The sequence below is a fragment of the Tursiops truncatus genome, chromosome 1 (assembly GCF_011762595.2).
Source record: "Tursiops truncatus isolate mTurTru1 chromosome 1, mTurTru1.mat.Y, whole genome shotgun sequence".
Taxonomy (NCBI): domain Eukaryota; kingdom Metazoa; phylum Chordata; class Mammalia; order Artiodactyla; family Delphinidae; genus Tursiops; species Tursiops truncatus.
This window is the reverse complement of record NC_047034.1, coordinates 32614860-32628314: the sequence shown is the minus strand read 5'-3', so window position 1 is coordinate 32628314 and position 13455 is coordinate 32614860. Positions and strand designations below refer to the sequence as shown.

At 45.5% G+C, this 13455-nt stretch overlaps 1 protein-coding gene across 6 annotated transcripts in view; it reads right to left on the bottom strand.

Moving 5' to 3' along the window:
• Positions 1-109: 109 nt before the first annotated feature.
• Positions 110-13455, bottom strand: part of ATP2B4 (ATPase plasma membrane Ca2+ transporting 4) — a 99366-nt gene continuing 86020 nt past the window's right edge. For 2 of the 6 annotated variants that reach the window (XM_073801958.1, XM_073801961.1), the window contains 3 exons: positions 13228-13404; positions 9375-9555; positions 4473-4636 (listed from right to left, as the gene is read on the bottom strand). In XM_073801958.1, coding sequence (XP_073658059.1) covers positions 4611-4636; positions 9375-9555; positions 13228-13404 — 384 coding nt within the window. In that variant the 3' untranslated portion in view covers positions 4473-4610. Of the gene's footprint in view, positions 4637-9374; positions 9556-10907; positions 11507-13227; positions 13405-13455 lie in introns of those variants that run through there. The other 4 variants (XM_033852106.2, XM_033852111.2, XM_033852135.2 and 1 more) reach the window with 3 other exon arrangements.

The following is a 13455-nucleotide window of genomic DNA, read 5'->3' as shown; positions in this document are numbered from 1 at the left end:
TCTGGGCTTGCACAGGTAAGCTCTCCATGTAGCCGTGGCAGACCTCTTCTCAGCTTTGACATCCATTGACATTACCCAAAAGTGGATACACATTGAGCACAGCACAGTCTCCAGTGGGCATGGGTTTTATTCTCAGTGTGCAACAGTTTGGTTTCTGCTCATCAGCAACAGCTTTATTGGTTCCAAAAAAATTACCCTTCTTTTTCCTTCTTTTAAAACTCCCCTTCTAGTCTTCCTTTCTCAATGGAACAACATATTTGAATTTCAGATTTGCCAGTTTATAGCATTTTTTTCTAAGAACCCTATAAATACATGCAAAACATTGTACAGAGAGCTTAAATAATATCAAAATGCAAATACAGATTGGGTGCACAGTTTAGCTGAACTGCAGATTACGGCAACACACGCTGGGGTACACATTGCTTTGATATCACCATTTGTTTATGTCATGCAGATCACAATAGTCAATCTTTTGTTTTGTTTTTTTTTCCTTTTATATAAAAATACCAGTGCCTGTTATACTAGTTACTGAAAAAAAAAAAAAAAAGAAGAAACTCAAAATTCCTATCTGCTGACTTGAAAAGAACAACACAGATAGATTTGTTGGCACATATATATGGCATATTCACATATGGCATATATACATATGGGCAGAAATATGTACGAAAGGCCAATTCAGTCATGGGGAGCTCACTTCCCTCCATCTCTCCTAATCAGGAGGAAAGGGGACAGCAGGCCCAACAGCAGGGCTGGAAAGGCAAAGGACAGCACTGAGCTAAATGGAAGGGTGTCTGGTCTTTTCTGAGGAAGAGCCTGGAATGGCTTAAGAAGAGCAGACATTTATAAGTGCCCCACCCCCACCACAGTAGTGGGGTGGTCCTCAGATACGGAGAGTGAGGAAGAGTGAGGAAGTACATACTTCGTGATGACATCATGGGCTGCTTCAATCGCTAGGCAGGGAAAGGAGGAAAGAAAGGAAGTGACGTGTTCAGAGGTTTCAGGGCACATGTGAGCTTGCCACACCCCTCTGGTGTTTGGCAGTAAGGTCATCACTCAGATTTAAGTGTGCAGACTCCCCCCTCTGGAGCTCAACGGGAAGAAGGAACACAAACTCTAAAGAACTCACATGTGCTGGTGGGATTTCTCGGTGGTCTCTCTACAACCTTTAGAGATGGAGAGTCATTTCAGAGGGCAGAGGGCACCTGTGGGAAGGATCTAGTCAAGACTGTCACCCAGGCTAGAACCAGCCTTTATTTTTCCACTTAGAGCTCTACCTCCCAACTAATATATCACGTGAAACTTTTCTAGGGGAGGGAAGGAAGTCTCAAATCAAATCCTTGCATAAAAAGTCGCTAATGGAAAACTCCAGGGGAAACAGGAGGTGAAAAGAACCATAAAAAAGGCAAACCCCAAATCAGAGAGAGTATCCTTGCAGCCCAGTGTCTTGGGTACCACTCTGCCAGCTGTTCTTCAAGAAATATAAATCTATCTGAGGTCCCTGATGCTGACCACTAGTTCCTGGTACCCATTTCCATGGGGGTGCACACTCATTTCCTGCTGGCTGTCCCTTCTTCCTGGATGCCTTCCTTCCCATCCGTAATCCACTGCCCATTCTCCTAGGTTTATCAAGAGAGGAATCTAGGATAATATTTCCCCCTTTTCCCCATCAGACCCTTTTCAAATCCAAAGCACCATTTTTGGGGAAAGCTTTATTAACTTATGCCATATTTATTCACTGCCAGTTGGATCACTGCAACTGAACAGGAAAAAAATTTATATAAAAAATATATGCACATAAATACTTAAACTTAATTCCATATCAACAAATTTATATTAAAAACATTCTAGAACCCAACAAATTTTTTTTCCCCTAAGTATAAAGATGGCTGTTTGGAGAAAGGAAGTTTGGTGCATTGGTTTTAAAACCAATTGCAAATATACTATAAGTCACCTGCCATGTCTAATAGCTGGTTATGTGCTCCCTTCCACAGGGTTACATGACAGCACTTTATTTTAAATCCTTTAAACAAAATACATATGGCTGACTCAAAAAATATCAGTTTCTCATCTAAAGAAAACTATATTTCTTTGCATAATATTTCTATATTTTCTCTCCTACTATGGAAACTAGAATACACACAAAATCCCCTTTGACTTTAAACAAGTAGACACAAGCCCTCACAAGTAACCTGTCAGGCACCATGAGAGTCTTTTGGGAGCAGGAATGATAAAATAGCCTCCAAAGTTTGTTTTAAAAACTGATCTGAGGTAATAAAAAAGACTCGACAGAACTAAATCTTCCACTGTACTTAATAAATATATATGTGAACACCTAACGCCTCGGGTGAGCTATTTTTTCCCCCATTAGTATTGAAGACAGAGAAAAGATCACTGAAACGTGTAACCTTTACAAAACCAAAATCAGATCTGGTCGCTGATGTAGTAATAGGGATGTGCAGGGGATACTGTTTCTTTATTCTTCTTTCCTAGGGCAGCTCAGGTGAAAGGGTGAGGGAGGAGGGATCCAGAAGAAAAGGCCGGAGAGGAGAGGTTCGGGTCACCTGACTCCCAAATGGAAATTCGGCAGCTCCTAACAGCCTCAAGCCCCTTCTCCCTACTCCCATCACTCTAGAAAGAGGGGGTAGGCTTCATTTACCCAGTGGGAGATGGGAATTGGCAGACATGAGCTGACCCCTACACGGAAGAGCTTACAGCAGCACGGTAGGGATAGAAATGGAGATCCTGCAAAGGCGGCTCCACCCTGTTGCATTAAGGAACACTTAACAAATCTCCTAGCCAAGTCCCCAGCTCCTGAGAGACAGGTGGGAAGGGGACGCTTTGGGCAGTGTTCAGGGAGAGAAGGCACAGGGCTTAACTGTGCAGTGCTGAGCACATTCTGGAGGGGGCTTGAGTGGGGTGTGCAAGAGGGAGGGTGGAAGCAGGGGAGCTTTACAGGGTGGGTCTTTTGCTCCTTTAAGTTGGGAAAGCGTCAATGAAGCCTCCCACTTTGGATACATGTTTTCAAAATCAGAATATTTGACAAAGGCTGGGGTCTTTTCAGAGACTGATGTTGGCGGACATGGCAAAGAGTAGAATTAAAAACTAAAGGGCACGTCAAAGCTGCTCCCCAGCCACCTAAGCTCAAGGTTTCTGGTTTCTGAGAGGAAGGTTTGCTCAGATGCTGCTGGAATGGAACTTTGGCCTCTCCCAAGGCTTCTCAATACTCACTGTCCCAACAATCAGGTCCTGCCCTGGAAGAGCCTTGGTGGATGGCTTTGAAAGCAGTAGTGGTCACCCCGAGGAGGACTCCACCGAGTTGACTTTGATGGTCTGTTTTCCAAGTCCAGTTAGGAGGCAAGGTCATTCTTAATTCATTCCTTTGCCCCCACTTTAGGAAGAGGAGAAAGCTCAGGCTTCATGTAAAAACTACAAACCGCATATATGCAAGCTTCACGTCAATGCTGATCTCCCTGGCGCTTAGAAAGCACACACACCTGACAACATGGCAGTTTAGAAGCAGATAACCTGGCAACAACAGGAATATATTTTTACCAGCTCTCAATTGCTTCCAAAGGACCCTGTTAGCAAAGAAAACTATCTGCCTCTAGAACTAAATCAAGGGCTCCACTGGGGCCAGAAGGGAGAATGGTCAAAGTCGACTTAACTCATCCATGTCCTTTCCATTTTCTAATCATCACAACTTAAAAAAAAAAAAAAATTAGTGAAGCTAAGGAAGACAATGGTCACAAAAGACCAAGAGACCATGGGGAGGCTTGACTGGAAGGGCAGAAAGAGGTAAAGGGCTTTAGGTATAAGTTTTCAAAATGGAAAAATTGTTTTAAAACAATCACTCTATAGGCTGATTCTGTACCTTCCATTCTTACCTCAACACATTTCATTTGAGGATATCTGTCACTCTGAACTTTTAACTGAGCCTGTAAACAGCACAGACTCATAGGGTAAAAATCCAGAAGTGAGGAGATGGCTGACACAGGTATGAATACTGGTGAGAATTTAGGTTGGGGTCAATGCCAAAAGGATTCTTGTCATTTCTTTAAAAATGACAACTGATACAGGCAAGGAGTAGAGATCTATCATTCATTACTTGCCTGGGGTCTAACTGGGTCCTGCTACAAACCCCAACTCAGGTTTCAGCTGAAGTCCTCGTAGGTCTGTGCTCTTGCCTCTTTATGGCCAGGTGGGGGTTCACACATACCTGGGAGCAGCTGACATGACAGTGAAAAGTCCCATCATCCCCTTAGTGATGGGGCAGATGAAAAGGGAAATAGGGAAAGCAGGAATGGGAGTCAGAGAATGAAGTTCAAACTGATGTCTCCAGGCTGTGTAGAGGGCTGTCTGAGTGGCAGGCAACAATTTGCACTTGGCAGCAATCCACCGCATTGTTGTTTTTGTTGGCTTGTGGAGTGACCTCACCATCCGACGGGAGCATCCTAGTCCCAGGCTTAGAGACCTTTTCAAAAGTTTCCTCTTCTTGCTCATCCAGGAGTGGTGTTCGTGGCCCCTCCTCATCTATGGCGAATTCAGGGTGGGTCATGAAGTTGTGGATGGAGTTTTGGTTCTTGGGTTTCTGAATGCTTTCATGGAGGGAACTATGGAATGCTTTGACCACTTTGATCTACACCAGGGGAAGGAAAAGGAGGATGAGAAAATACGGAGGCAAGAATTGGTTAGTAGAACAAGGAACTGGGGGGTTTGAGGACAGAAACAAGACCCAAACTACAAGACACTACTGCTCAACAACCAAAACCAAATATATGAGAGGAGATCATGAAACACTAGAAACATCAGGTGGCTCAAATTTCAAGCATTGAGGTGGGGTGGGGAGAGTGAGTAATGGCAAACAACTGGAATATTTCAAAAGCTGCATAAAAACAAAGCAGAAAACCCAAAGCAAAGTTAGCATTCCCAAACAATCCACTCTTAAAATGAAACAGGAAACAAAACGATTCATTAGTTCTTTTGGATGGAGGGCAAGGACGTTGGAACTAGGTGCAAATTAATAGCTGAACTTAAAATATAATTCAGACATGTGGATTTTTGTGCTGAAGCCAAACATTTTGTGAATGTGGAATGGAAAATTACACACTGAAGTTTAGTTATCTGTTTAAAACCCTCAAAGAGCCAAACACATATCAATTCGCACGCAATACACTTTGGGTGATAAGTGACCATGAATACCATTCAGCAAGGCAGACAAACCAATCTTCATTTGTGTCAGCAGCATGCAAGAAATGAAAACTCTTATACTCTCCAATTAGTAATTGCTCTTTCAGTCAGGAAACATGCATATATATATATAGTCCACAGCCTCCACCATGTCCTCTTCCCCCAAAGAAAGTAGAACTCCATTCCTTCAGTCCCTCCCCTGGAAGAGGTGAATGAATACAGGCATCAAAAGATGCCTCCCCCTGACGCTGACAGAAGGCCCGCTCTCTCAGCTCAGATGAGGCCGGACACGCATGGCCATGTCTCTGACACACAGCAGCTGTGCCCAGTCGTGCAGCTTTCTCCAGCTGTTTGTAAATTATGAAGAGGAATGTGATCTTATGTAGAGAAGGGAAAGGATGGGACCAGGACAGAAAACACCCCATCCAGGAGGCAGTGCTACAAACAAGAGGCTTTTCTGATGGGGGGGACCAAGAGGATGGGGGAAAGGAAACAATTTGCAGTTTGACTGGGCAAAGGGAAATGCACTGCCCTATAAGTGTCAAAGTCTTTGTTCTACTGCACAACAAAGGAAGGGATTCAGTTTAGAGAAGAAAAATTGACAATAATTGATCCCTGGGCCCAGCCTTCACCTTATCCACAGGGAGCAGCTCCTTTTCTGAACTGGGGGCCTCGCTGAGGTATGCTTTGCAACTTGGGTTGGTAGAATTGGAGGAGGGGAGAAGGTTGGATCCTGAGAGTTTGGAGAGAGAGGCCAGGGGAAAAGAAAGTGGTCCTAGGACAGTTTTAGTTGTTGGGAGGTGGCTGATCCTAGTCTTGTCCCAAAGTTCTTTCCTCAGAAAAGAAATGGAAGTAATGCAGGAGAAACTGTTGAGGTGGGGAGGGGGATAAGGAGAAATGATGAGGGTTGGGGTAGGGCACATCTTTCGTTACTCTGCTCTTTAAGCAAAGAATATGTTCCTGGAAAAGAGGCAAGAATGTGGAGACATCAGAGCACCCAAAGAGGCAGGCAAATAAACTGGTTGGATTGCTTGTCTCAGTGTTTCCTATCACTGTAGAGAACCTACAAAAGTAATGCACAAAGAAGGTTCATTAAAGTTGTGTCTCTGCTGGCTAAGGCTTTCCTTACCTTGCCTCACTCCACAACAGACTGGCAGACTCACCCAGGATGGAGGGTGCTCAGAGCTCAGAAGGCAAAGGACTCTGTCACTCAATGGAATCCGCTCAACGCTTCAGCCAAGAAGAATCAAGGAACCTGGGCACACATTCACCATGCTGCACAGAACGTTAGGACCTACTTTTCTATCTTCAGGTGAGATCAGATGGAATAAAGGTTCCATCTGGCTTTCAGGAAATCCCAAGTTTTAATGGATCTATGCCAAACATCTTAGAGCAAGGCAACTTGGATTAAGTGAGCCCAAACCCAATGCCTTCTCCCCTGGCCCTAGTCAAGAAATGGGCTCAAAGCCATACCACCCCCTGTAGGAGTGATAATATAGCCCACACTTTTCACTCACTCTTCAGATCTCAGCATTTCTAACAAGTGCTACAGGAGAACAGGTACCTTTATACCATGAGTTGATCATCTTCAATATCACTGATTTCCAAACTTCCTGCTTCTATTTTTTTTGAAGCAATTGAATACTTTGTTGAAATAATGATATGTGAAGTCCTATCTAGAAAACAGATTTTTAAAAATAGGAGTTGGAATGGGGGTCTGGATCCCTGTTTGCTGGCTTTTCCTCTCACCTGTTGGGGTGATCAATCACTGTTACAGGTAAACAATAAGGGAGATCAGAGTGAATTGGGGATGGGTAGATGGAAAAGATAGGGACAATTTCTTTTTTGCGGGAGCAAGGAACAGTCATCCAGCTAGATAACAGGACTTCTGGAATCTAAAGGGAAAGCAGCCACCTGTAAGGGAAGCTCAAGACAAGAGGAGTCGGAGAGCTAGGGAGCACCATCTTGTGGCCTGGCAGGTGGAGAGAAGGGTGGGGCTGTGCCAGAATGCTCCTCAACTCCAGCACTGGCCTCAGAGACTATATAGTGCGTGCCGATGAACAATCACACAGCTACATCATCACCAATCCACCCCGAGTGGTGGCATCTTCCTTTCTGGATGCATGGTGCCTGGTGCATGAGCAGTGTATGGGGAATAAGACACAGATAGTGAGGTGGGTGCTGTGAAAGCTTCAGGTCCTCTCCACTCAGTCAATCAACCCTTCCTTCCCCAGTCATCATCTCTCAAAGTCTCTGGGAAATGTCTCTTCTGTGGCCCCTATCCTACAGGTGAAAGCGGATGACTGAAGGACAACACTTTCTCATGGCTCAGAAGCCCAAACCAGGCTGGACCTTAGGTTAGGTATGAGCACTAAGGGCCACTCTCTGGAGCCCAATGAATGGACAGATGAAGACTCCATTTCCTCAGCTGGTATTCTGTAGGTTTCCGCTCCTTTGTCAGAAACCAGGGGCAGAGAAGGGATTAGGACCTTCTTACAGAGAGAAATCTTAGAGGTTTATCTACTTGAAGGTTAGAAAAATAAATGAATTCATTTGGAACTCTGGAATGGGAAATGGGTTTTAAAATGCATGACTATAACTTCTAGGCCCTCCAATAGGAAGGCACAGCTGGAGAAAGAGCAGGTGAGGCCTGACTCTCCTGAGTTTCTAGCCTTTGAGGGTTTGCACCATATCCTCCACCAGCAACTCTACTACATGAGCCCAGTGGGCTCTGTCTTTTCCTTAGTCTCCTTCTACCTTCAAATTACCAGGGCAGCTGACACTACTCCTTCTAACAGAGAGGCATGATTTAAGAAAGAACAGTAACTAGTTAGAAGGACACGACAAAACTAGAAGAAAAAAGGAAATGAGAGGAATATGGAAGGACTAGAATGAGAGGCTCTTGCATATCTGTAGGGTAAGACTTACATAGTTCTTTGACTGCCTTTGAGCCTAAAGAATATGCCTCTAGGGCTTCCGTGGTGGCGCACTGGTTGAGAGTCTGCCTGCCGATGCAGGGGACACGGGTTCGTGCCCCAGTCCGGGAAGATCCCACATGCTGCGGAGCGGCTGGGCCCGTGAGCCATGGCCGCCGAGCCTGCGCGTCCGGAGCCTGTGCTCCGCAACGGGAGAGGCCACAACAGTGAGAGGCCCGCGTACCGCAAAAAAAAAAAAAAGATAAAGAATATGCCTCTATATAAACCTCCTCTCCCCCTGCCCCTCATCTCTCACACGAGAACACTTAGAGTTGGCTAGAAAGACAACAGATAAGCTAAGTCTGATCAACCTACACACTCACAGTCAAGTGAACCACAGATAGAGCAATTGTTTTTTCTTTATCCCCCATCCCAGGGTTACGGGAGTGGGGGAGGAAGAAACAGACTCAAACACTCAGATATTTGAAGCCCAGAGTATACTTAACACAGAGAGACTCCTTCCCCACCAAATACCTTAATAGCATTATCAGCAAAGAGCCTTCCATTTCCTCTCTGTGTCCCACTTGGGGAAGGTAAAAAGATCAGGAATAGGAAGGCATAAGCATTAGCAAGAATCCAATAATCTACCAATAATCCACCAGATCTTAGGTTGAGCCTTCACAGCTTTCCGGCTAATAGGCTGGCTGAGAAAGGGGTTCCTCAAACTTTACATGCAAAATAAGATATGAAGTGCTGGCTATAAGTAAAACAAACTAGAGGAAAGGAGAAGGGAAAAAAAAAAGTTTGCTCTTCGGAAATTCCTAAAAGAAAACAAAAGACTTCCTGAGTCTTCATTCGGCTTACCCTTACCCCTAACCTTAGGAGACAGAGTTGAGACTCAAAGGAGCAGAAGGAGAGAAGAGAACAACATATTCAAACACAGCAACAAACAAAGTAAAGTAAAACAAACAAACAAACAAAACTCAAGGAAGGACCAGGCAATGCAGAGGAACAATCAGAACACAGGATTACTGTCTTTAAAATGGTTACGGTTTTAAGAGCTTTTCAACATAAAAAAATAAAATAAAATTAAATAAAATGGCACACAGCCCGGTTTTGGAGTGGAATTTTTGCCCCGCTTTTCTTCCCTTAAGTCAAAGATCAAAGGGAAAAACCAAAAGGAAAAGATAACCACAGCTGGTTAAAGTGAATGCTACGTGCTCTCTTGTGGTCATTTTAGCAAATCATGCATCATAATAGACTATCACTCACTGCCCAGAGTAGGAGATGAAACAGCAGCAGCAACAGAAGTGGTGGGGGGAGATTTGACTGGTGCAACTGTTACATAGGATGAGCTAGGAACATGTTTTACATCAAGGTGTTGACCCATGGTCTGGCGCTTTAGGACTCCCTTAAAAGAGGCTCCCGTCTGGAATGTGTTAATTACGTCGATCTGCAAAGAATCAGAAAGTGAGACAGCTTTGCTCCACAGTCAGAAAGAAGTGAAGAAAGAGGAAGGGAGGGTCCAAGAGGGTTAGGGAGGGGTTGGAAAGAGCTGGGAAAAAGGGACAGGAGACGAAAGCAAGAGAGAGAGTCCCTTACACACAAGACAATGGTGAAGAGAAGGGGGAAAAACATTAATTGCACATCACACTTCATTTAAGGAACAGTTTGCCATGGAGTCTAAATACCCAGCCAGAATCCAGTCTTCTCTTCCCTTTTAGCCTATGATGGATATTTTAGGTGTGCTGGTATCCAAAAGTATCTAAAAATTTAAATGGACTTTCCCACTCATGATTCCTGACAGAGAGTGACAGCTTATTCACTGTCTTATGCTCTGACCTGTACTTTCTTTTTTTTTTTGACCTGCACTCTTAAAAAAATAAGGCATGCAATTTAAGATAGTAGGCAAAGTGTATATATTACTGAATTTTGAGGCTCAGGAACCTCTAAACCAATTAAATTGACTACCTATTTTTGCAGATTTTCCAGGAAAACAACTCATGTGTTTAAACAGAGGCGTGTAGTAATCCATACACAGGTGCCATGGTGGAAAGGCTCCTGGACCATGAGTTGCTGGGCTCACCCTCTTCTGGGTTCTTCTCTGAGACTCCCTGTCCTTGGGCAGAAGTGGATAAGGCCCCTGAAAGTGGAGCTCAGGAACCCAGTGGCCAGGCTCTGTGGAGAGAATGCCACTGGCAGCATTCGCGCACTGGAGATCCTGAGAGGCTGGCACAAGTGCAGATGAGAACTCAGCAGTTAGACGGGGTGGGGGGAGGAAGAGTTGGCTGGCGGTGGTGGCAGCAGCTGCAAGTCTAGCCCCATACAAGTTGTCTCTGGTTTTCAGTGTGCTACTCCTCAGAGACTGAGGCAATGAATGCCATTTGTTTTCCAACAGCGGTCTTGATCTAGGGCCTCAGTCAAACCTACCATCTTCATCCCTGACCTCTGCCTGACCAAGGACCAGCTGACCAGGGATGTAGGAAAGGTGCTGATTTCACTCATCTAACTTTACTTCCCCAGGTGAGAAGGTGGGAAAGCAGGTACCTTGTGAGTCAGACAGTTGTTCTTACTTATAAAGCTTCCTGAGAAGCCATGAAATGTTTAGGGTTAGTTTCTGGACTCAGACCAAGTTTGAGCTAAAATACCACTCTTCATCACATGATACGGTTTTCGGTTCCAGGGGACCGAGGAGCCTGATGCTGTAAGAGGAAAAGGTCTGCATGTGGGGAGGGTCCAGCCACACGGAAGAAGGGGCTGGAGAGTCACCTTCCTCAGTGCTTATTAGGGTCACAAGGTCCCAACCTCCACAATGAAACTGGCCCCCAGATTTACCTTCCCAAGATTCTAGACCTCAAGTTTCCCAATCTTCTGCTTTCTAGTGCTTCTAGCTCTCCCAAAGCTAAAGGGACCAGGATGGGACAATAGCCTGGCAACACTTCCCACCCATAAGTGTTGCAAGAATGACAACAAGGAACAACAATCGGATGGCAGGGAATTTCATTAGAACCCAGCTGAGGTGAAGAGCTGATGCCAGGAGAGAGCTTTAGGATCCAGGATGCAGGTTAGCACAGTCATCTGCTTATGGAGTCAGGTGGGATGGCATAGATATGCTCATCATGGCATCTTTAACAGGTTGCCTTTGCTGCCTAAGTTTAGGCTTTAACGTCATTCTGGTCCAACTGCCTTTTGCTCCAACAGAGAAAGGTAGTATACCTAAAGCTATGTAGACAGCGAAACCAGAGAGGTATATAGTCGAGGGAATGGAAATTGGTAGTGGAGGGGAAGGAAGATCCATGAATCTCAGCCCCGGGAGAGAAGACTGGGAAGGAGCCAGGAGACACTGGAACGAGGGCATTCTGGCTAGGAAAAAAATTACATAGTAGAAGAGGAGGCAGACGATCCTGAAGGGAAGAAAAGCAGACAGGTTATTCTGAAAAGAGCAGACCTACAGGGAAGCACCGAGGCCTTAGAGACATGAGCCAAAGATGCCAAGTTCTCTGGGCACGTGAGGCCCTTGCTTGTGATGGACTTGGCAGCCTGGAGGGTGGGGTGCGTGTGGAAACTCTGGACATGCTGAGGTAGTGTTTGCGGGTCCCATGTGGATTTCCCTCTCCGGGAAGGGGAACTCAAGAGGAGCCCCAGTGTGCTTCCCTCCCTAGCCCTGCTTTCCCATTTGCATCTGTTGTTTTGTCTATAGACCAATGCCCAGCTGCTACAGTAGTCCTCCCTTATCCGTGGGGGATACGTTCCAAGACCCGCAGTGGATGCTTGAAGCTGCAGATAGTGCTGAGCCCTGTATATACTATGTTTTCTCCTAGAGTAATGGGTGGGTAGCTTATACAGCGAGGATGTGATAGGCAATGGGATGACTTATGTCCAGGGCAGGACAGAGTGGGGGGTGTGAGATTTCATCAGCTACTCAGAACGGCATGCAATTTAAAACTTATGAGTTATTTATTTCTGGAATTTTTCATTTAATACTTTCAGACTGTGGTTGACCACGGGTAACTAAAACCAAGGAAAGCAAAGCCACGGATAAGCGAGGGACTATTGTATTTAGCTTAGACTTTTCATTTCACCTCTTCCCTAGGAAGTGGTGGGCTCCACTAGGGAGCTTTTGAAACCATCTGCAAGGCTAATTTCAGAGAGTGAAATTTACTTCTGGGATCTCTAGCCAATTAGCAAAGAGGGACAGGCCTGTTCTCTGGTGAACACCTTTGAGAACTTGGGGATTTACAATTTCTTGAGATGGGAAATCTCAGGACTAACACAATAGAGGTATGTGGGGTAAGAACAGGGAAAGTGATAGGATTATCAATGTCTAGACCAGCCCATTTACCCAGGAGAAGGTAGTTACAGTTGCTGCACGGGAAGTGGGGGAAAAAAGTTACTGTAGGGCTATAGGAGGGGACTTAATAGCAGCAGGAGCAGCTTCTATCCCATTTTAGAAATTGCAGGAAGGGAAAAGGTTTGAAGAAATTATAGCTTCTTGCTTTCTGGGAAGCAAGTCTGAATCCTGTAAAAGATACTCAGGCACTGAGAGACTATTTTCATTTATATACACTTAGCCATCAGATTTCCCATCATGGCCTTAAATTTTGAGTGGGGAAGACATAAGAGAGCGAGTTTCTTTTACAAAGGTCAATCCAGATAACATCTACATTCCCCTAATAGCAGCTTGAGGATATACAGTAAATGTCTGCTGGGGATGCTGGCATAGAGATATTGTCTAAATCCTACCCTCTGCAGGGTCAGGAAAGACTCTGAACATTTCCCACCCTGAGGTTAGGCCTAGCGCTTACAAGAGACCTTATGTGGGAAGATGGCCCACCCGACAGAGGGTGGGAAGTGGGCTTCAGATGAACCTAAAGCTAGAGGATGATGCTAGCAGTTAGTGTCCCGTGTTCTCGGCCCCCCATGATCACTCTCCTCTCAGAGGAGCCCATACCACTGCCTCTGCCTGTCTGTCCTGAAGCAAGGGAGCTCGGGCTGCCCTCCAGTGAGAGGGCCTTAGGAAGGGGAGAGACGTTGGCCAGCAAGAACTGCTGCCCTCCCAACACCTCCTAAGAAAGATGGGGGAGATTCCTTCTCCCAGGGCGAGGACAGGCCACTATCACAGTACCTGAGTCTGGATACGGTTCAGGCCCCGGAACCAGAGGATCTGGCCTCGGCGCAGCTCCATCTCTGCATGGTCAATCTCGTCCAGCCCCTCAGCATCCTTGGTGATCTCCTCTTTGGTGGTGCCATGCCCAGCCTCCTTTAGGAACTTCAGGGATTGGGTAGGTATTGTGGAGATAACCTGAGAACAGGTGCAGCAAAAGGGTAGACACCAGAATCAGGGCGAGAAGAG